This window comes from Platichthys flesus, chromosome 15 (genome assembly GCF_949316205.1).
Source record: "Platichthys flesus chromosome 15, fPlaFle2.1, whole genome shotgun sequence".
NCBI lineage: Eukaryota > Metazoa > Chordata > Actinopteri > Pleuronectiformes > Pleuronectidae > Platichthys > Platichthys flesus.
In genome coordinates, this window is record NC_084959.1 from 10,854,701 (window position 1) to 10,878,698 (window position 23,998).

The window sequence follows — 23,998 nt, forward strand, 5'->3', positions numbered from 1 at the left end:
ACAGCAGGGAAATTTCTTGAAAACTCACAGCAAGCGTGTAGAAGTTGCAGACCATGACGTCAACTTGGAAAGGGAATGACATTCAACAGCTTTTGGCGATAAGGGCTGACGCCGTGTTGATATGTTGTAAACAGAACCACTGTTCAGACATCATGTCCTGCCTCCTGCATGCTTTACGCAGAAGCAACCCCTCGCCTGAATGTTCCACCCTTTTTCTCTTGTCAAGAACATGTCTGCCAATCTCCTGCTGCGATCTTCATAGGTGAACTGTGGTTCATAAGTCAAACCAGCTTCAGTGTGTCCCAGAACATTTAACTAGCTTGATATCACAGCATAATGAAAACAGCACATTCAGTGGTGTAGAACAATAAGACCAGTGTTTTTTAATGGATGTACAACATCGTTTTATACTCCTGTACAGGTAATTCTTATAAAACAGAAACTTATTCCAACGATCTTGTATCGAGAGAAAATCTGAAAAGTGACTCTATGAACTAGAGAAATATGTTCGGCTATAATTCCAACCAAAATTATAAATATTAAAAAAAAATCAAATAAACAAACTTAAATATCTTATATTTTTCTCTGCTTTTTAAAGATAAGTAACAGCCATAAATCTCTTAATAAACAGAACAATCTTAACCGATATATTATAACAGAACAGGATTTTACATGAGGAACACATAGAATAGAATTTTACTATAAACCAGTGTGATCTACGACGACGACAGATCAAGGTCCAGCATCCTCTGCTCTTTTTCGCTCAGCCTGTAGGGGGAGTCGACAGTGTTGCTGTAGCCTCCAGACATCTGCAGAGAGTGGCAGCGACCTTTCCTCTGGTTAGACGACGGTGTACTAAAGGTGGAGCTCCTCTGCCGACCATTGATCCCTGAGCCGGTCTGAGCCTCCTTTAATTTGCGGGCCAGGATGTTCCTCTGGATGGGCGACGGGCCACGGCGGTTCCAGTTGATCTCAGCCTGCTCTATACTCAACTGGTTCACTCCATGAGAGCCTGCAGGCCCTGCAGCCAGACCCCCGATCCCTGACAATCCCTCTTTACCTCCACTTACAGGCCCACCGCTCCTTTGCCTTTCAGCAGTGCCAATGACGCCTCCTCTACCATCTTTCTCAGATGCTGAAATGCTGTTTGGGTTGGCCACTGTGTGTTTGAGTTCACTGTTGAGAGAAGGAGCAGCGGTCTCTAACCAGGGCTTCCTCTGGTCATTCCTCTGGGGTCCAGGTCTAGTCAACTCTGGATTCCCATGCTCTGGAATGGGGTAAGCGTGGTACGGCTGCCTCTCCAATCCTCCTTTGGTCAAACAACTTCCTTCAGGCAGGGTGCGAGATCCCACCTGAAGAGAACAAAATATAATCTTTGTTAAACAGATCTATGCAAATCTGACCAACAATGTATACATCAACAAAATAGGATAGGTCACCCACGTGGGTCATGCTCCGTTCTCTGAAGTTTCTGGACTGTGCTGAGGACAGAGTCTGAGGTTTGGTGTCATTGAAACTGGCGGTGCGCCGGAAATTTGGATAATTGTGATTTCCCATTCCAGCATCTCCTCCTCCTTCGCCTCTGTGGCCTGCTAACCCGCTCCTGTCCACCATCTCCACCCAGTGGGCAGTGCGCTCACGCCATTTTGTGCCGCCCCCACATACAGCAGCACCTAAGACTAGGTCAACTCTGGGGCTCAGTCTGTCCGATGTGACCCTCGAAATCTGCAGCGGTGGCTCAGAGCAGTGTGCTGTGATACTATAGTGGTTGTGGTTGGCATAGTCCTGGACGCCCGATGGAAGACCTGAATGAACCAATCCAGTTGGTGAAGGAATCAGGGAGTTGGTGGGTAAAGCAGATGCCTCCACCACGGTGTCATGGACTGGGCTTGAAGAGACATGGTACAGCTGGATGGCCTCCTTCAACCCCTTCTTTTTCATTTCTTTCAGCTGCTGCTGAGCCAAGCGGTACCTGGAGAGTTCATTTTTAGTTTCTGAAACTGTGATTATGTTTTAGAATAACATTGTATGTGTGATGACATACCCAAATACTGGCGGCAACACCTTTTGACCTGTGGGAGACAGCCTATCTGGATCCTGTGAGGGCGTCATCACCAGGGTCTGTGACAGAGGCGCACTGCCCAAAGAAGGCCTCTCTTTCTGGGCTGCACCCAAACTCATGCTCCCTTGTGGGCCTTGGCCGTCGGTGAGGCTGGGTCTTGGGAGGCTGTGTCCACAGATAGAGTTCTCATCGGACAGCTTGCGGCCCCCAGGGGAATGCATGGAGCCCCTACGGACAGCGCTGCACTGAGGGGTCTGGCAAAATTTTCTCCAGATCGCCACCACAATAGTGCCGAGAATCACAGTCAGGCAGAGGGAGATACCAACCACCACAACCACGTTACTACCAAATGTTGCAACTCCAACAGCTTTAGGAGAGAGGGATGGGGAAGGATCGGGCAAAGCTGTGGAGAAAGTTAAGACAACTATGTTAGAATGTGCATCTGGAACTTTGAATTTATTTTCTCATCTGGACAAGATGGAGAGTTTAAGGGACAAGTGACTGACCAACACAGTCCTCCAGTGAGCATAGGGACTGTTCCTTCACCATGCCGGTGCACTGCATCCCTTCGACACTTGAGGGCAGGAAACACTTCCGCAATCGTTCCCTCACCCCGTCTCCACAGCTCACACTGCACACACTCCATGGCTGCCAGGGTCCCCACGACTCTGCAGAGAAGAAATGGTGGAAAATTGCCTCCATTTACAAGCCCTTACTAAAGCATTGTATCTTTTTTTCTTCCTCAAAATGAAGGGGCTTCCTGAGCAAGTCACTGCAGCCCTTCTCTAATGACATGTGGTGTGTATATGTCTTCTTGGCAGCTGCCCAATATGCATGTGTCCCATCTCACCTGCCCTCTTGTGCACCACCAAGCAGGTCTGTGCTGGACTAGGGGAGCGGCTGAAGTTGAAAACAAAGCGGAAGCAGTATTTATTCCTTCCTGGTTCAAACACAGAGCAGTTGAACTCTGTCTCATCCTCTCCCTGGGTCAGCCAGTTAAAGGCCAGTGGAGGAGAGGAGGGCTCCTCTGGACCAAACCCCTTCAGGGTTGGTACAAGTGAGGAAACAGCAACCCCTCTCCCAACACCTGCATCCTTATACAGCAACACCTTCCCATTGATGTGAGCACACGGTGGGGTTATGAGTTTAACAGTCATTGTCCCTTCACAGCCACTCTTATAAGCATTGGCGTTTTCCACCAGCAGTTTATAGGAGAAGATACGTGAGAGGTAAAGCGGCCCAGAGCTTTTCACTTCCTGCGCTGTATGAGGAGACTCCAAAGCCACTCGTATAAAGTCTCTCTCCGTGAACGGGAAGGCGCAGGACAGCTCGACGCTCTGGGAACGGAGGGGTTTGATTGGGTGTCGCGTGCGGGCTCGGACCTTGTCAATGATCTTGCGCCCAATCTGGTTGTACTCAAAGTAGCTGACCTCAAGGTACAGAGCAGAGTCGAGGCCCCTGGAACAAGCCTGAAAGTGTTCATTAGTGGAGATTCCAACCTGGTGAGGGACAGAAGAAGAGATGTATGAAAATCATTCTGCAGCACAACGAATCAGGTGAGTGAAGTCTGAGAGCCTGCATAGGTGGGCGGTAAGGAAGTACAAATACTTTGTTACTGTACTAGTATTTATTTTCCTGACGACTTTTTACTTTTACTAGCCACATTTGAACACAAATTTCTGTACTTTTTACTCCTTATATTCTCAAAACTGGCTCGTTACTTGAGCAGCGACGGTTGGCGCATTATCCAGGTGCTCATGCAGGAGCTGGGTTCAGATCAGTCTTTATTATTCTGTCTGAAGTTTTGGCCTGCAGCAAAACTAGACTGTGTCCAGGGATTTTTTCTTCTCTGTACTAGCACTGTCCAGGTTCTTGGAACCTCCAGAAAACTCCAGAAATTATCTTATTTTGGGTGCATACATCTTGTTTCTTGTATATATTTTTTTATAATTTTTCAGTCAGTTGAAATAAAACATTTTTTGCGTCTGTATAGGCCAACTATAAAAAGCACTTAGTATTTGTACTTTTACTTTTGATACTACTTTATACACCACTAACAGACCATTTATCTTACCTGAAAAGATCCTGAGTGGTTTCCATTCCTCTCCACTGCAATGTGAAAGGTAGGCCACTGCACCTGCAGCTCTGAACTCCACAACCAGGAGGTGCTCTCCTTGCTTCTCACATCTATGCTACCACCATGAGCATCAACAGTGTAACTGGTCTGCATGAGCAGGAACCTGAAAGTTCCTGCATATAGGAAGTGGGAGCAGCCGAACTCCACCCTGCCTATCGATTGGTTACCAGGGATAGTCTTGGTGTCAATGGTTGTGTTGGTTTCCATGTTGACCAGTGAGAGGCTTGTGTTGCGGACGGTGCTGATGTTGGATTTTGTGATGAAGTCCACAAATACACTGGGGTTGCTGAGGGCAACGTGGAGGGAGGGCCAGATACTCAGCCCTGCGAACGCTACAGAAAGGATGAGGAGAAGAGAGACAGCAGTGAGTAAGTAAAATATTAACATAATGTAGTAATCCACAATAATATTTACAATACAAAACAATACAATTTAAATACATCAATTCAAACACAACAATGCACAGTGAACCGGCGGGAATATATAGGGTTTCTGTGGTTTCTTATAGGCTTCAGCCAATACTGCTGAACATTTTTTGGAAATATTGGGGACACAACTTTGGCTCTGCTCGTGACACAATGGTGTGAGTGAATCAATCTGCAGTTATTCAACAACTTGACTCTTAAAAAGACTTATGTCCTTATATCCGTTAAGGTGTGGACAAGTTTATGTAAAGTTGTTGTGGGAACTGTCACTTTTATATGTCATTCTCACATTCATATGTCACTCTGGGAGAAATGTGACTTAATTGCTACGTAATGCTGACAAAATAATTGTGCATCATAAATCTCGGGCACAATTATATGGAAATACAGTATATATAGGCCCATTCATATATTTCCTGTTTCCCTGTAGCACCAACTTCAGTTTGGATAACCGCACGGCCACAAATGATGGAATCTGCTCAGCACAACTAAATAACAAGCTCAGTTTTCCAATAATCAAACTATTGAAATGCACTCATAGTAAACTACGGATGTTACTGCTCATAGTATCCGCTCAGATGTAACTGAGTACAGTTCGAGTGTATCAGTACTGAGGGAAATAGTAAATCAGTAGCATTGGCAGCATATTATTTTGAGCTCTATTGTGCCGTCTATTGTGCAAAACCTCACATCCTCACAAAGCAAAGAGGGTGTGGGAAGAGGAAGAGGCTGAACCTCCATTACCCAATTCCCTCCTCTGCATTTCCCTCTCCCATTTGAATATAAACACACATTACAGCCCATTTAAATTAAAAGTCAAAGATCCTGCCAGGCTTTTTTAATATGTGGTTATGTCATTTAGATGGTTTTAATGATCCTTACCATATCCAAGGAGCGCCAGCAGGACGGGCAGCAGATTGGCAGCCCGTGGCATCCCCGAAGGTCCGTGCCTCTGTATCTTGCTACTCCACATGACCGTCGTCTGCCACCATCTCTGACCTCTGCAAATCAGAGGCAAATCACCAAAAAATGTAGTAATCCTTTTTTTAGGATTAGAGAAGGAGAGGAAGAAGCAATGCACTCGTCTGAGGAAAGAAAAACAGGAAGGCTGAAGAGCGTGAAGCTGAGCGCTTGAGTTTTGTGGATTTACAGTGGCGTCTTCCTCTTCCTTCCATCTTCACAATGGGTAGGTAGAGCTGCCGTCACCACAGACGTGTGGAAGCAACAGGAGAGCTTTGTTCATGACAAAGAATCATGAGGCTGAGTCATGTCTTTGCTTTTAATTAAATATGGTTTATAGACTCTTACTTTATTTACTAAAATAACTTTTTTGTTGTACATTTTAGTCAATATGTTCTTTATGCATTGTGTGAACACTTTGATGACGTATAACACATACTTGATGTATATACACCTCCGATTTATACAGTGTTTTTCTGTTTATTAAGGGTTTATCATTCTCTGTCCACGAAGAAAAGTTTAGAAGAAGAAGAAGAAGAAGAAGAAGAAGAAGAAGAAGAAGAAGAAGAAGAAGAAGAAGAAGAAGATGACAACCTTCAGTCAGGAGCAAACATCTGAAAAGAATCATTAGTTACTTGTTTTCCATCATGTGTTTCTGGTACATTTAGTTTGGATGGTAGTTATAATACACATGATTAACAATATTTACTTCTAATCATATACGATATAGGCCATTTTATTTGATTTCAGGTGGAACCAACAGGTGGCAATTAGCTTAAACAAACTTTAAAAAAGAGCTGCAGAAACGCACGTGCGGTGCTCGGTGCTGAATGGAAGATTAACCCATTTTACTCACATTTCTCCGGGACTCCGCTCGGCATCGGTCTCAGTGTTGTTCCTCTGAACTGGGTCACCGGGTGCTGTCAGGTACCGGGGGCCCCTCGGCACTCCGGGGCCACATTTCTACAGACCGTCTCCACTGAGCGTCCGAGCGGGAGGCGGCAGCTCGAGCTCTGTGAGAGGGGTCCGAGCCACAGTCACGTCACGGTCACCAGCAGGAGGCGCGGTGAAGCGCGTGCATATATGGAACTATTTCAAAATAAACTAATCATCCAAAATAAAACAAAGCGGTGTTTGACAATATTAGAGAAAGAAAGAGAGAAAGGTGTGGACAGACAGAAAGACAGACAGACAGACAGACAGACAGACAGACAGACAGACAGACAGACAGATAGATAGATAGATAGAGAGACGGGCAGATAGATGGACAGATATGTGTACATATTTACTACAACACTATTCACGTATATTTTTTAAATGACTTTGCAGTTGAACCTGCAATATGAAGCATATGGTTTGAGAGTGGAATTTACAATGTAGTTCTGTGACACCACTGCAAATCCCATTCATATTTATTCCCACAATATTGCTTCTCATTTCCACAAGTGTCTCAGGCTTCAGGCTTCAGGTTGTTATAGAAACAAGGCGAAAGAACCTTCACTCTCCTGTCAGCTCAAGCATTGCATCACATCAAATGTATCATTCAGCAGGTTAGTTGGAACAACAGGCACCCAGGTCAGAAGATATGGAGCACATGCATGCGCCTGAAGAGAGTGAGTGCACGTGGGAATATGTGAGATGCAACAGATAGATCTATAATTGAATCTTTGGGCAGGCAGTCACTCGTAAATCTTAAAGTGATGCTTTAACGTCACACAAGTAAACTGCATAACTAGTCATAATCAGATCAACCCTTCCTCCCATAAAGATTGACATTTCATTCTTCCCCCATCGATGAAAACAGACTTTATTAAGATTTTAATAGAGGATGATCAAGTCATCTAAGAATACAGGACGCAAGTACAAAAGAAACTGAAAATTACTGTGTTGTATATTATTCATTTAAGGTAACAATCTCCCATAATGAGTTATGGCTTAAATTGATCAAATAAGTCGTTAATTAGCACATTCATTCTTCAGTTGAGGCTAACATTTTTACTTATTTGACGTGAGTGAACTTGTACCTTTCTCTACCAATATCTAATCAGTTCATCTTTAAGATCAAATTCATTTTGGTGTAATGTAAAAAATCCCTCAAGGTGTTCCTGAGGTATCACATTCATGAGAAAGTGACTTCACATGGATGGACAACCTGAAATCAACACCACTGCTCAAGTTCGCCTAAAAATTGAATACTATGCATGAACCCCTCAATTAATGGCTCATACCTTCAAAAGTTCGGTTCTCGTGATCTCCTGGACAAATTGAGTTGAAGAACAATCACATGGCATGATAATCTAATCATTTGTATAGCTCTGCAGACCTTCGATTTTCTTCCAGACACGGAGAAAGAGCGAGACAGCAGAAAACAGGAAGCTGCTGTGGAGATGAAACCCTGTTTACTGCTCAGCTCGGTTCACAATAGGAACAAAGAAGTGTTCTATCTTTTGTAGGAAAAGCCCAACAGGGAGATTACAAACCCAAAAATAAATTGTTAGATATGATGCTTCTTAGAGGTTAACAACATGCTCCTACTTCACACACTCTATAATATTTCAGGAGGTCTTTTCATATTATAAAGTGTTAACAGATATGGTAAAGTGATAAGAGTTTAAAAGTGCTTGTTTTGAAAGCTTCACTGAGCCAATTACCAAGACTGCTCAGTTTTCAGTTTGGCTTCAAGAGTCACAACTGGAATTTCCTTAACATGACCTGTTCCCTGAAGAGATTAATTACCTGAAGAATGACATTTGGCAATGTGCCCTTTATTTTATACTCTGAGAACAAACCGGAGCAGAGCAGGCATTTCTTTTCTGTTGATCTTTTCTTGAACGTATCCTTGACAAATGCTATTTTTCTGCAGAAGGGACTCAAATTACAGTTTGATGGTGTGACCAAAATGTGAAAAAGGTGAAACAGTATATTGAGATGATTGACACATGGACGTATAGGCATGTTCTCCCCTACCTCAGAAGATAAGACAGCAGAACAAGCTTTGTTTCTTATTTATATATTCAATAACTGTATTTTTTACCTTGGCAAATGTGATATGCAACTATAGCTTTTTAATACAGGAACACTACTTTTTTAAAATGTTTATGATGTGCGACACAACCAAATGTTAAAATTTAAATGATTAAAAAAATGATTCCATTAAGTCAACATTCCAAAACCCATTTATTACCAAAGACACACTAGGAGCACATCTGGGGACACTTTGCTGCTGCTGGATATACAGTATTGGCAGTTTTTAAATTATTGTAAAAGAGGAAGCCTTGGTTTTAAACCTAAGTAGAAAATTGTGATTATTGTTTGATAATCATGAATCAGACAGGAGAGCACTTTACTGCTGTACAACACACAGAGGTCAGAGTCAGTCAGTAGAGACGGTGCAGCTATTTTTCTCTATCTGAACAATAATGACTGTAAACAGGTCAAAACAGGTTTGGGTAGAATCTCAAACCCTCGACAGAGTCATCTCTACACAGGTTGCCCATCTTCTCAGCCAGCAGCAACCTGGGGATGAGGGAGTACAGAGGAGGACACAAAGACATGGAGATTAAGACGCTGGAATACAATTCAATTAATAAAATAAATATATAATAGGAGATAACGTACCGTTCCTTAGACAGAAGAACAGAGAGACCCAAGAGTTTTGCAAACTCCTCAGCTGTCAACGAACCTTTATCTGACACCTGTCGAAGAGCAAGGGAGGAGAAGAACATAAATTCATATACAGTACATTCATAAACATGTGTATATGTAAGGGTGTGAGTGGGTTGACGTCAGTATAGTGTTTGCAACAGGGAAAGCTTACGTTGTCCAGTGCAGAGGCGATCATTTCCTCCTCGCTGTGAGACTGCAGCTGGACCACCATCACACCACTGTCAAACACACGCAGCCTAACAGAGAAGACAAGACAGATGAAGGAGAGTGTGTGATGTGTGTGTAAGAGAAAGAGAGAGAGCGAGGGAGAGAGGGGGGTGATAGAGAGCAGTTCAACCATTTCAATGTGATTTTTTATTAAGCTAAAATGCAACCATGTGGGCACTAGTACAAAGATAGCAGGGAACCAGGCCAGTGTTTCTTTTTGAAACCCTAGGAAGTGACAGGAAATGACAGCTGCAGAGGGCTGGACACCACTTCCAACAACAGGAAGCCAGGCAGGAAGAGCCTGGTCTGTGTGAAGAGGGCGTCTACCCTGCCCCATATTCCTTTATTAAACAGTAAAACACATATCCTTGTCTATACAACCACAGGGGAATACAGTACAGAGACAAACACAACTCTTACTCACCTCAGAGGGAGCTTCAACGACTCAAACATCTTGCAGGCGTTGACCAAATCTTCTGGAGATAAAAGCTACGGAAATGTGGAAAACAACCTCAGTGTCTGACAGACATTTTTGTGTACCATGAATCTATGGACACCAAAGTTTTGTCGGGGTATCAGTTCAGCTAGAACCAACATACAGGGACACGCACACTCAAGCATAATCCATTAAATCGTTTCATGTTGTGTGTGTATGTGAGCGTTACCTCCATCCCTCGAGCACGGTTGACGAGACAGTACACCTCAGTGAGAGCCATCATTCCCCCACGCTCCTGAAGGAGAAGGGAGAGAGATGAGAAGAAGAAAAATTATTTAAAAGTAGCGTATGATCTCAGCCTGTGTTGATGTGAACTGCACAACACAAAAAGATCCACACCAACCTCTAGAGGGGCTTGTAGCATATCTCCCAGTTGCTTAGCCAGCTGCAGGTGGTAATGTGTGCCCGATCCATGTGTTTCCCTGGTGACAGGGTTAGCTATACCCATGCTGAGTAGGTAAGACTTAAACCGGATTGTCTGCAAAGCACAACACAACCGTTAATAAGAAGGAAACCAAACTGTGGGTATTTAAGTGTAATGACTGTATGGTGTATCAGCATGATGCGATAGGAGTCTTTTGTATAATAAAGAGTGCATTTACACTCGGGGTCCAGAAAGCGAAGCCAATTAATATGTGCATGAAACCTGTATTGTTCTGAATCCAGCCGTGGTTGCAAAACTAAGTGTTGAGAAAATAACTGTACATCTCACTTGAGTGAGTATTGGTCTCAAACATTAGTTTCAAGTCTTATTCAAAACAGCATGATTTCTCCTTCTGTTTCTTCCCATCAATCTTGTAAATATTGTAATTTTGTTGATGTGTTCAGTTACATGTGGTATCTTTTGCACCTCTCTCCGTCCTGGGAGAGGCATCCCTCACATATGGACCCCTCTACGGTTTCTGATTTCCTCATGTAGGGTAGTTACAATCAATCTCTACTGTCCCCATGTTACTGCTTCTCACCCCTACTGGTCAAGTTCTTACCTCATCTTCTGTTATGTCTCCCTGCTTGTCTTTAATCTTGTTGGCTATAGACCTGGACAACTCCACCATCTCTTTGGCCTGTAAATAAGGAATACACAATCGTTCAGCACATCCCAATGCATAGCAGAGTACAGCATAAACAAGTTTAGAGTATAAGTGTCATTAGATACAAATGTAAGACGTTAATTATTATTTCGTAAAAACACCAAATACAGAAAAATGAGGACATGCAAAGAAAAGCTTTCTTTACCTTCACCATCAGCTTGCTGAGGTCCTCAAATGCCTGAAAAACAGAGACTTAATGAGTAGGGCTCAAAATGATCCTTAATTAGATAAACCACAAAACTTCATGGTTGCAGTTACAATTTAAATATCATTCCAAAGCATCCACACCCCTAAACCGACTGAAGATAAAACTTAACATTCTTCTGTGTTCACAAAACACACTTGTTTATACATTTTATGTCACTAAATATATAGGATTTATATTTAATTTATTCATAAACCAAACATACATAGAAGGTGTATCAACACATAACTTCATGGTTGCCTGATGAGTGTCTCAGATAGTGTGGTCAGCTTAATTTCCAATGGTATCATTTATATAATGGCAGAGAAAACTGATGTATATATTCACAGAATTTTCACAAAGTGAACCACTCTGTTCTCGTAGCGTATTCACAATTAGAATATGGCCTCAAACAAAACTTCCGCTTGGAGATTTCGAGACAAGGATGGAATGACACAGTTTAATGAACTCTACAATTCCCATTCTGACACATTTGTTGGTAATTCAGTATTTTTGGTCCATAGTACCTCCGAAATGTTTTTGTCTTGTTCTTTCCTCTTTTCCTCTATCTTCCTCTCGATGCCAACAATCCCCACCGCACGTGTCTTTCCTGTCTGCATGACCACAAAGGAAAGAAAAACACACACAGTGAGGCACACTGGGAACTGATAAGTTGGAAAGACAAACAGTGAGGAGGGAGAATATTGTGGTCAACTGCTGTTGCAGTGCATAAATCAGTTTAGGTAGGTTTGATTTTGTGGCATTTTAATCAAAAACAACAAGATTAATGTAATCTCATTTGGAGATTCAGGACCTAATGCAAGTAAACATATTTAATAAAGACTATTTGATTATTTAAAGCACAGTCCAACAACGAGGGATGCTAAACATAGTTTCACATTAAATTAGAAAAATTCCTAAAATAGTCATCACATAGTAAAACCCCAAAATAAAAGGGACAACAGTGCCATCCTGTGGATCTTCATTAGAATTAACTTCAGTCCGTTCAGTGGCAGTTTGGTTGCTAGAGTTCCTCCTATGGTGTGAAAATAACTCACACCACCTTCTGGTTTTTAAAAATCACCAGGACTTTAAACCAGTGAGAAAAATTAGATTTTGTTCAGATGAGGAGTTTTGTCTGTTCAGCTTCTGACCTGAGAACCTGTTCCTGTGGGGATGGGTTGTGACACTGGTGTATTCTCCCATCTCCTCTGAGTCATCTCTTCTGTTAGCCTCCTGTTAAACTGCAAGCCAATAAAACCACGTTGTTGGTTCCAGGTAAAACATTTCATACGAACATGGTCTATTCTAAAGATTTGATGCAAAAAAATGAAAACAAAAAGCTATTTTTGCTCCTTGTGTGAACAGGATTACCTCAATCTGCCCATGTTCTTTGAACGACAGCTTGATGTAGGGATATTTGCTGTGTTGGTAGGGACCTGGCTCCTTGTTGGCAGGTGCTGGATGCAGGTGAATGACTATTTTTGCACTGCAGAATAAGAGAAACCAACAGTAAAGTAATGGTCTTCTTCTTGTAGCCTCAATTTTTGTTGCTGTTGTTGTTATCATAAGTGAAAATACACTGTTGAACTTTCACAAAAAAGTCCTCATATCATCTTTTTGGATCATTTCACTACATCTCACCGTCTAAATGTTGTTATCACCTCTTCTCGTACACAACACGTACATTATGCATGACCAACGTTCCATACTTTATATATAATTGCGTGCAAATATTTGAGCATATTTTACACAGGCTGTCTATTTGTTAAGTGAAAAGAAGTAGCAGAAAACTGCACTTGTGAACACACAGTCCTTCATTAAATTGAGGAACTGGATCATTTAGCTAATTATTGGCTAAAAAGCATGAAAGGCGATGAAAAGTTATTAAACTGCTACCAGCTTGAAATCCCTGCTCCGAATACTCATCAGGAAGGAGAGAAAGGAAGGAAATTGTACCTGCAACCTTATCAGAGAAGTCAGGGGGTTGTGTTTAATAAACATATCTGGAAAAGCCAGAGGTGTTTAGCTAACAAACTGTAAGCCCCTGACTTCGATGGTAAGGTAAAGCTACAACTTAGCTTTCAAATGTGTGTTTGGAGCTTAATATGAGAAGCATTTGATGGAAAGAAATCTTGTCCAAGTGTTAATTGCAGGTTAGAATATTCATATTTGGGGTTTTGTGGGACAGTGACACAGGAAACATGGTTAGTGGAAAGTATTGATTCTGCTAAATATATTCAAATGTCCTGCAGCCATTCAACACAGTGCAAAGGAAAGAGGAAGCCCTCTGAAATAAACTCGGAGAAGAAGCTGGTAAGGCGAGGGGTATTCAGCTGCAACATGCCACTTCGCCGCTAGTTGTCACTAAATTCTACACACTGAACCTTTAAGAGAAGCATGATTACTGACCTCTTTCCTATTCCTGCAGCCTGCTCCTCGAATAAGAGGATCTGTGACAGGGGCATGGCTATGCAGCATTCCTGAGAGAAACACAAATGAATGAGTCGTAACACAAACCTGTGAACACTTGTACTTGTACTCAAACGATCGGTGCAGTAAATATTGTGAGTAATTCTGTTTGCTGCTGCCATACATGATTTTTAACGTCCCTCCAGATCAGCCGGTGGGTGCTCAACAGGGCAACTCCAACGTCCAGCTTCGCCTGGAACAATGACAGAAAAAAAGACATGACGTGATTATTTGCTTGAATAAAATTTGACTGAGGCCACATGTTGTGTTATATTCACCGCACACTACACATTAAAGCACCTAACGTCATAGGTCAATACTGCTGTGCTATTCAACTGTCTTTGAGCTTTTACTATAAGTTTCAGCTGCTGTGTCGTTGTGTCAAGCCAGAAACTTTGCTAACAGAGAGGAAACCTGCACCTTATCGTCGCCGTCATACAGTCTCACGCCTCGTTGTTGGATCACTAAAGTTTCGTTTATTTCCAAAAGCCCGTTTGACCAACAAAAACGATCCATTTCAGCTCCCTGAACAATTTATTCTTTATTTTACTCCGCCGCCGAGACTCATTTTATGTTTACTTCTGGTATCCTGTCCAAAGCTGGCCTGACCCTGCCTGAATCGAAACACAAAAATATATACTATGAGTTAATGTCAAATAAAATACTCAATTTGTAAAACTATAAATAACCAGTTTTTTCTTATTATATCACATAATGTAAATGTAATTTTTTTTAACATAAAATACAACAATTGTATTTTGTGTATTTTTCTGAGAAGCTACCTAATAGGGGGTCCTTCTCGGTGTTGACGTTACTAGCGCCAGCTGTCAGAGGAAGCTAGCCTCAGTGCTATCTTTGCTAGCGATTTCGCATTTAGATTTGAATGAAATTTATACATTTCCCGTCCCCGTTGTTCCTATTTCCGACTTTAGATACAAACTAAGATCGGGTACAAAGATGTGCGAATATTCAAATGATTCCCAGCGTCTCGTGTGGTTTTGTTGAGCGCTATTCAGAACCGCGGTAGCTGCAGCTAGTTGTTAGCTTGTTGTTAGCTGCGGCCAGATTCGCTGCAGACTGCTCCTCCGGTTTGGAAGTCATTGTTCACAGGCGGAAAAGTTCTTCGGAAAAGAATCGGAAAGATCATGCAATTTTGTTATGCTGCAAATCGTGTAGAGCGAATATTTATTGGGTTAAATTATTGTTTGAATGCATAATGAATTGATCAGTACCACTGGATATATAACAAAGTATTTAGAGTCGAAGTCTTCCGGATGCATTTTATCTTCGATAACTATAAATATTGTGCTGTAGAAAGTATATTAACCAAGTGAGTGGTGGAGTAAGTGTTCATAGTCACAGAGGCGTTTGTTTAAGTTAACAATCATGGATAAAAAGTCGTTTGACATCGTTTTGGATGAGATAAAAAAGGTAAAAACAGACAATTATATGTTCGATTAAAGATTTGAAACCGTTTCAACTCAACAGGATTTGATTGTTCTCCATCTTTTGTTACAGTGCGTCCTGACTGATCAACGCATCAAGGCCATAGAGCAGGTGCACGGGTATTTCTCCAGTGAGCAGGTAATTGAGGAAAAAGCAACACTGTTATTTATCCTTTAACACATTAGATAGACAAGGTTCCCATGTCCCACAGGTCATATATGTATATGTAAAAAAATAATCTTCGGGAATACAACAATTAGCTGACTATTATAATCAATGCTGCATATGGATAGATGGTAAATACATAGAGCTCACAAGGTATGATGTTTGACCCTGTTTGTATAAGTTATATTCTCCTGCTAGGTCCGACTTTAAAGGGGAAAGTTGTGTCCGAGCATCTTTAATAGATATCAACTCTCTATAATACTTTATATAGTTTCTATGTGAGAGCAATGCAGCTCCAGTGTTACTCTATGTCTCAACACTGTCTGGATCATTGCAGGTGATGGAGATTCTGAAGTACTTCTCATGGGCCGAACCTCAGATCAAAGCAGTTAAAGCTCTGCAGCATGTAAGTAACAATGCGATTTAAATTATACGGTTTAAAAATGGTTTGCATCAGTAATTCCTTTATATTAACTTTGTGTTGAAACAGTTATCCCTTCTGTGTGTGAGATTTTCACCACTCAGTGTCATTGGAATGTCTCTAAGTGTTGGTTGAGCATGTTTCTCCTTCTTTTAGAAAATGGTTGCAATTCCTACAACCAAAGTAGCAAATATCCTGAATTGCTTCACCTTCTCGAAGGACAGACTGATTGTACTGGAACTGATAGCTTTGTGAGTAGATTTTGGAGAAATATAAGCACATGAAATTTTATTACACATCCACATTTCATCCAGTTTGGTTCATTTATTGGTTAATTGAAAGTTTTGGGGTCTCTGTTCCTTTACAGGAATATTTCAGATGCTCAGAATTATCGTCCTGTGGAGGATTTGTTTCGCATACACCTGTCTGAGAAGAAACGAGCTCGCAGGATATTGGAGCAAGTAAGCTCACCTTTCCAAATTAATTCACGCAATGTTTTTTTGTGTTCTATGAAGGATTGTATTGAGAGCAATAAATGTATTAATGCATGTGTAACCAATTGACCCAATCAAAAAAGAATGCAAAATAAAATGAAAATGAAATCAGAAAATAATACAACATCTGTCTCATTAGGTGTGTAAGGTTGGCTGTAAGGCTCCTGTAGCGATGATCTCCTCCTGTGGTATGATACCCGGGAATCCATACCCTAAAGGTCGACCCAGCCTGGTCACTGGCACATTCCCTGTAAGTATGTGCAGAGCTTGACATTGAGGTTTCCTGAATGCATCCTACTCCTGAGCATTAGGATTGTATGTACTGTATATTAGATATGAGCTAACCATCACCAACTCACAACAGATGTAGATTTTATTAGTTCTTTGTTTATGTCGCTCCTGATGTCACCTGTTCCACCTCCATGTCTCAGCATATTGGCAAACTTCAGATTACTAATAACAAAGGGGACTTGCAGGGAGAAAAAAAGCTAATTAATGGTTGATATTTCACTCTGAATTCTGTATACCAGTGCTTAGTTTCGTAATTTTTTTCGGGCAATTTGCAAAGATGTAAAATAAAATGTTCCTTATGCAACATTTGCAACCCGACAAGAAAAATATGTGTTTTGTTTTCTTTCACAGGGAATCCCTCCGGCAAAAAAAGAAGGAGAGAAGAAAGATGATGCCTCTAACAGCATAGATGGAAAAGGAATTGCTTCTCGGATAATTGGACCTTTCAAGCCTGTAAGTACACTGAAGGGGAGAATGTAATAGTGCCATGATTTAATTGTGCCCTGACACCCGTAAGTCTCATGACTGAGTGACAAGACATCTTATGAGTACATTACTTAGACATGATATCCTACATATCAAACCTCATTATATAAGCTTCTGATAGACCACAGTTGAAGTGCTAAATGGACTTTAGTGAAGGCTGTGCGTCAGAGGCTGTAAAGAGCATAATGGAAACACAAATAAATTCTGTACAGCAGTAATGTGATATGAATTGGAAGACATTGACATCTGGATGTAACGCATGACTGTGAATATTTACAGATCTAAGATCCTTTCAAATTGTGTGTTTACAGAAATTTAACAGCTTTTAAATGGCAGAAATGTCTCAACTACTGCCTTTAAAAGAAACACTGCAACTATAGCATTAGTAACTGACATACTTGAGAAATATTAAATTTCATGATTATACAGAATTTGCTGATGGGCGAATTGTTTTATATCTTAATGTCTTTCCTTTTTTAGTTCCCTTCAACTTACAACCCTCATCGGCCTGTGCCCTACCCTATACCACCGTGCCGACCCCATGCGACCATCGCACCTAGTAAGAAACAACCCACTTCCACATCCTGCCCTGCCTTCTTCTGCCCTGTAGAACTGGTCAATATTAAAAAGTACACACCTTAAAGATACTAAACTCTAAAGTAACAGAGGATTAATAATTCTGCTTTGAGTGGCCTTAAATTGTCAGGCATGTTTTATCACTGCCATCTAGGATTGGTTGAGGTGAGGTAGGTAGTTGGTCGAGTTGTGTTTAATCCTTGCATTTGTGTATGTGTGTCTGTGCGAGTGTGTTTGTGGTGGACACTGTTAATATTTACAACTGCTACTCAGGTGTGTACAACAACGCAGGCCTTGTGTCTGTGGGAGGGGTTATAACAGCCAGCGTGGCCCCTCCCCCCTACAACTTCACCCACAAAGTAGCAGGTATGATTTGATGGAAGCGAGTGTGTGCGCGTGACTGCGTGTGGCAGCAAATAGGCTAATAGGCTTCCCGGCATGCTGCTTGCCTGCGCCTCTCCAGTTGACCGCCTTTATCAGGTGAAGAATGTGCTTCTCACTTATGCTGGAGTATCATTGAGTGACCAGAAAAATCAAGCCCTCTACATTGTACGGATTTTCAATACAGCTGCTGTGAATCAGCTTCAGAGCTGTTTGAGATATATTGATTCAATGAAAGGGGAATTTTTGAGTTGGGTAATGTTGGATTACATTTCGCTATATATATATATATTTATATATATCCAATACACCTGCATTTCTGTTGTATTTAATATGCACTGTATTCTTTCTCCTTCCTTTTGTAGTTGAGTAGAGAGTAGGACATTACAAATAAATATTAGTCACAACAAAAACAAGGCTCTTTTATATCTTGCAGATGTTTCTGTTTTCTGGTCAGTCAGTGTAAGACTTTGTCTTGGGTGATTTGTGAGGATGAGTCTTTGGTTCCCTGGATTGGGATCGGCTACTAATTTCAATCATTTTTTTTTATTCCCTGGAATCATGCAACGCTTGGGATAACTTTTTTTAACGCAGCGCTTTGTCAGTTTTCACAATTGGAATACATCTTTTAGGGCCTTTGGGGAGACTTTTGGTCATAAGCTCAACAGTGACTGTAGTTTCATTAAACCAAGATGTCCAGTGTGAAATGTGATGGAAGACATAATTTGACGTTGAAGTATCTGATCATTTCCCCAAAGGTAAAAAGGAGACATATTCCAATGTGGAAAATTGTTGGAAGTTTCATGTAATAAGTTGCACGCAGGGATGCTCTCTGGCCATTCCTCATTGCTCTGATTCTTCTTTCATTTTTGTGAATGAGTTGCTTCTTTTGCAGTAGTTTGTTGGGCTTTAACTTTTTCTGCCACTGTCTTCGAATGTTTTTGTTTTCATTTAACAATAGCACTACATATGCTTTATACTGTTCAACTTTTTTAATTGTTTTTTTTTCTCAGTTGAATCTCACATTCAGATAATAGTAGTCACTATTTGAGATTATCTTTCTAACCAAATCTGATCTCCTTCTACTTCCAGGTTATGCCAAACCAGGCAATCCACAGCACACCACACCTGGAGTCAACAGTGGACCCCTCCTCATCCCTCATGGGTCCACACCTTCCACACCAGTCCCACCCCAGGCCTCTGCTGCTCAGCAGCCTCCTACAACCCCCATCACACCGGTTTTCCCTGGCATGGTTCCCTCTCACAACCCCAATGCCCCCTCTCCCTCTCCGTCCCCTTCTCCATCCCCATCCGTCATTAGAGCAGGGCCACAGACACCCAGTGGTCACACTACACCTACACCCTCATCTGTTATTAAAGCCCACACCCCATCTGGCACTCCTTGTGGAACTCCTGTCCACTTCTCTTCTTCCCCCTACCATGCTCTTTCTCGACCAGGCACCCCTGGCAACTCTCGTGGTGGCCCAGACCCCCTGACTCAGACGAACTCCATGGGTCCAAATCATCACAAGATTTTTCATCAGTCCACAGATCACCAGTCAGGAATCCCCTTCTCTGGCATACAGCAACAAGCAGGTAACCCATCTGGGTCAGTGATAAGAAGTTACACCCCTTCTGGACCACAATCTCTTATTCCTGGATCATCCAATCCTATAATTCCGAACTGTTCCACCCCAGGCCCCAAACCCTCTCCAGCTCATTCTGCACAAGCTCAAGCTGCCATGGCTATGGCTGGATCACTGAACAGACACCACGGGGGTAGCAGCAGTGGCAGTAACAGTCCTGTGCACTCTGCTTTCAAGGGCACCTCTCGTTCTGGCACGCAGTCTCTTAGCTCTATGATGGTCCCTGGTTCGGCACAGCATGCACTGGCACGTTCTTTGGGTCTGTCACACCCATCAGGTTCCCCTCAAGTCTCTCTCCCTAGTCCTGTTGCTATCACCGGCCTCCAAGCTCTGTCCTCCAGTCAAGCTGGCGCTCATTACCCGGGCCTGTCCCCTTTCTCCTCCCTTTCTTCCTCTCTCCCTCCTTCCAACATGTCTGCCTCTATGTCAGCAATGCCCCCCAATAGTAACATTTCTAACCACCCACCAACCTCCATCTTCCCTGGCTTGGTTACCAACGCTGCCTCCAGTGTAGCCTCCCCTTTCGGTCTAGGCCTCACCTCTGCACCTTCTATATTCCCAGGCCTTCCGCCTGGCCCCAGCCCCGCTGCCTACCCTGGTCTGGGTGTGTCAGGGGGGCATGGTGCTGGGAGTCCCGTATTGTCTTCATTCATGGGACTTCCAGGCGCCACACCATCTTCAGTAGCATCAGTGGCGCCACTCCAGGCAGCGGCAGCAGCAGCAGCGGCAGCGGCAGCAGCAGCTGGGGTTCCATCGTCATCACCAGTTTTACCTGGTTTTGCATCAGCCTTCAGCTCCAGTTTCCAGCCTGGGTATGTCAGACACAGTCTTTTGATGGGCAGTCACTGAGAGTGCCATCTAGTATACAGAACCATGTCATATGGATAATTTTAAATAACATTATGATTCCACGTAGAATTTCTACTGGACTATTCAATTCACAGACGGTCTTTTATGCCAGTTAGCCATGACCTAAAGCCCATATTGCCATACCGTCTCTAGTAATGTTATATCACGATAGGTCAAAAGCTAGAATAGGGTCTGTGCTAATTATAGCATGTGACATTGATTTTCCAAACAGCACTGTAAATGTGATTTTTCCACTTAGGGTTGTATGTGACAAGTGGAAAGACTGCACCTGCAAAGTGTAAAGTGCACTTGTTCTACCGTTGTGCAATGTTTAGGTTAGACTTTGGCTTGTGTTGTCTTGAAGAGTTCAGTTTCCATGTAATAATCTAGTTATATTGTTAAAGAGGAAGTGCTCAAGACTTTATGTTGCCTTTTCAGAGTAATTATATTAACCAATGCTAATGCTTATTCATGGGGGATGCCAAAACTTAAAGTAAAGCAAAATAATAATAATATAAAATAAACACAGATACATAATATATATACATGCCAACAATATGCACCTAAAGGTTATTATGTTGCAGCTTCTGTTATAAGATTCAGGAAGAGGTATCCACATTTGTATGAAATAAACAGATATTATATTATAGACTTAATATAAACAGATAGTTATAAATTGTACATAATACTCAAACCATGAGCAGAGATTGAAGAGGTTCTGGTTGGCAAAAATAACCATGAGTCCCAGACCACTTTGAATGTGCTTTGATCTCAATTAGATATGTTGACTTGTGATCGGCTGACTCAAGACGGATCTTAGTACCCGGTGTGAACAGGGTCTGAAAGAAGTTATTGTGTGCATTCTAGGTTGGGCAGTGGACTCCAGCCTCCAGGAAGCAGTGGATTCCCCAGCTTGTTGTCCTTCCCTGGTGTACCAGGCTTCTCTCCCTCTGGCTCCCCTGCCACGCTTGGTGGCCTCCACAACCAGGCCATGCAGTCAGCCTTGATGCAGGTAAAAATACACATGTCATCGACGGGCCCTATTGGATACATTACATAGACTTGCATTAATTCGCTGGAGACTTCGACGAACCATATATCTGCTACTTGTTTAAACTTAACCCTTATTGTTACCTTACACTAACTCTAATCATCGTTTTGTTGGAAGAAAAAATCATTTGACATCACACAATGTTCGGAGAAACTGACTCAAACATTTGCACTCTGACGTACACCCTCTCCTAGAAATGTCAGGAGGACCAGTCACAAAATGTTTTCACTTCCCAAGACATGCAAGGGCACACCCACCCACAAACTGCTCTGTCAGATTGCAAGTATTTGAATGTCAGTTTGATAAAGCTTCACTTTAACAAAGGTTCTTCTCTTCATTGGTCTTGTTCCAGGCTCATCCTTCGTCTGGTTTAGAGGGCTTTCCTCCTCAGCCCAACAGTTTCAACTACCCTCCAGGCCCAGGAAACCCCTTCCCCCTCCAGCCAGGTCTGCACCCCCAGCTGGGCTGGCAGTGAAACCCACCACTCACTTTGGAACTGGATTAGACTTACATGCTGACCTACCCTGTTTTATGTTTTTGCCTTGAACCCTACCGAGCAGTTGACGAGAGATAAAGAGTGTTTCAATACTATGTGTGTCAGAGCCAGAATGAGTTTACTGCAACCAGGAACACTACCTTGAAATCAGTTGAGATAGTGTACAGGGGAGAGAAGGTTTATTTACTTTATTCATAGTGAACAGTTGTAAATATCAGTTGCCAAAGTTGTTTTTAGGTTTTTACATGTAGACTGTGACTGGTTTTAACATTAGCTGGACTTGGCTGTTTTTAATGAAGAATATCACCTTTTATTAGTGAATAATGAATTCTAGGAAGAAATGAAAAATTGTACATGATATGTTATGACTACACATGTAGTATTTTATGTTCATTCTCAGTAGAGAAAACATATGATACTGATACAGAGAACCCTGAATTGAATATTGTATTATGACATTAACTCTTTTGCTGACTTGTGTCACATTTTAAATCGGTAACACCTTGACTATTTGAAGCCCTTGTTTTGTGTCAAAGCCGGGAGTATTGTGTACAAGACCTGCATTTGGCAGCTCCGCTCATTTGTTATTTTCAGTGAACACTCACTTGTGGCTTTCTGCAGTTTACTGTGAATGATTTTTTTTTAGTATGTTTACAAAGTTTTTCTTTTTGACAGATCTAACAGTAATAGAGGTGTTGTTACAGGATATGACCAGACATACTGTATGCAGAGATTACTGAAAACATCTGGAAGTATTTGTAGAACGATATGTGGAACTGAGAATTTACAGTATAATGACTGCATTCCTCAGTAATTCTTCGCAAATGAATGCTGTAATTTTTTAATTCACTGTACACCTCAGTACTCCAACTCACTGAGGTTCACACGAAAGGTAAATTTTTTGTTACATTGTGTTTGTTTTCTCTTTGTGTTTCCTGTTTTTATTAATTTGTCAGTAAACTGCTGGTTGCTGGATTTGTTGTCATCTCCTTTCTATGTCATGCCATAAACCATCATAAATGCCAGGCTCATATACTGTAAGTTAAATAAGTTAAATCTAACTAAGTCACATCTAAAAAGTCACAGTCGTGCAGATAAAACCTTTATATCTATGTGATAAAAGGTCATTATCGTAGACAAACAGCATAATGGGCACATAATGATTCTTAAGTAAAGAAAAGGTCCAGGTTTGCGGTCAGGGACTTAACTAACATGATAGTTGCAGGCAGCTAAAAGGAAAAGAAAATGTAACTGCACTCGAGACTAAAAACACGATACGTCTATTAATATGTGTACAGTATACCACAAGACTATCACATCACTAAATGGTTGATTGATTAATAATGTTACCATCGTATAATAAAATAAAGTTTAAGTATTGGACATTTAATCTCATGTTTGATTAAACAAACTACTATGAAAATAAGGACAAGCTCACTGCGACAAAAAAACAGATCACTGACTTCCAATGGAACCTGCATGAAAACCCCAGCTTCCGCAGATTTGATCTGTGTCTCACGCAACATGGAGAGAAACCAGAAGAGAAGGCTGCTGAACAATAACTGACACAGAGTTACAGTTGTGAATAGGAAAATTACGCTATAAAAATCTTGATATTTAAATAACCTTGCATTGAAAGTAGAAGTATAGTTGAGTGCTCTAGTTGCTGCTTATCTTGAGTGTCCATGGCCACTAATGCACCGGTGATGCCATCAGTCATGTGTCAATGAGTCATGAGATCTGACTAGAAAATCTTTCTTCTAAAAAAAATTCCATGACAGGGATACAATGAATTATAAACCAATGAATTAACACCGGCAGCACATTTTACATTTCATTATTGTAGAAGAACAGAGAATTGTAAAAAGTTTCATTGAAAATGTAACTAAATTTAATTTCAAAACTCTATACATTGCTAGTAATTACCGATTTCATTTTGTGTTGCTTCTTGTTAGATATTGTCAATTTCTACACCAGCACAGTTGAACACAACCTT

The 23,998-nt window shown here is 41.6% G+C and overlaps 3 protein-coding genes across 5 annotated transcripts; 1 reads left to right on the forward strand and 2 right to left on the reverse strand.

The window, feature by feature from the left end:
- Nucleotides 1-360: 360 nt before the first annotated feature.
- LOC133970142 (thrombospondin type-1 domain-containing protein 1) lies at nt 361-7,957 on the reverse strand. Its single transcript, XM_062406984.1, has 9 exons — nt 7,813-7,957; nt 6,441-6,597; nt 5,507-5,625; nt 4,137-4,531; nt 2,913-3,561; nt 2,569-2,730; nt 2,045-2,465; nt 1,444-1,972; nt 361-1,352 (listed from the first exon to the last, which is right to left on the reverse strand). The coding sequence occupies exons 3-9, from the start codon at nt 5,595-5,597 to the stop codon at nt 717-719; spliced, it is 2,883 nt and encodes a 960-aa protein (XP_062262968.1). The 5' UTR covers nt 5,598-5,625; nt 6,441-6,597; nt 7,813-7,957; the 3' UTR covers nt 361-716.
- Nucleotides 7,958-8,742: 785 nt separating this feature from the next.
- vps36 (vacuolar protein sorting 36 homolog) lies at nt 8,743-14,298 on the reverse strand. The gene is made up of 14 exons (XM_062406990.1): nt 14,121-14,298; nt 13,825-13,893; nt 13,641-13,711; nt 12,603-12,717; nt 12,383-12,472; nt 11,756-11,842; nt 11,190-11,222; nt 10,940-11,017; nt 10,297-10,431; nt 10,123-10,188; nt 9,882-9,946; nt 9,402-9,486; nt 9,203-9,279; nt 8,743-9,100 (listed from the first exon to the last, which is right to left on the reverse strand). The coding sequence occupies exons 1-14, from the start codon at nt 14,214-14,216 to the stop codon at nt 9,019-9,021; spliced, it is 1,149 nt and encodes a 382-aa protein (XP_062262974.1). The 5' UTR covers nt 14,217-14,298; the 3' UTR covers nt 8,743-9,018.
- Nucleotides 14,299-14,516: 218 nt separating this feature from the next.
- Nucleotides 14,517-22,977, forward strand: proser1 (proline and serine rich 1). Of its 3 annotated transcripts, XM_062406287.1 has the most exons (13): nt 14,517-15,131; nt 15,219-15,284; nt 15,649-15,717; nt 15,889-15,983; nt 16,100-16,193; nt 16,366-16,476; nt 16,869-16,970; nt 17,484-17,562; nt 17,853-17,945; nt 19,053-19,556; nt 20,169-20,418; nt 21,323-21,467; nt 21,859-22,977. In XM_062406287.1, exons 1-13 carry the CDS (start codon nt 15,087-15,089, stop codon nt 21,979-21,981), a joined length of 1,776 nt encoding a protein of 591 aa, XP_062262271.1. In that variant the 5' UTR covers nt 14,517-15,086; the 3' UTR covers nt 21,982-22,977. The 3 variants fall into 3 exon arrangements, with proteins under 3 accessions (XP_062262271.1, XP_062262269.1, XP_062262270.1); XM_062406285.1 differs by having other exon boundaries at nt 19,053-20,418; XM_062406286.1 differs by lacking the exon at nt 17,853-17,945 and having other exon boundaries at nt 19,053-20,418.
- Nucleotides 22,978-23,998: the final 1,021 nt, after the last annotated feature.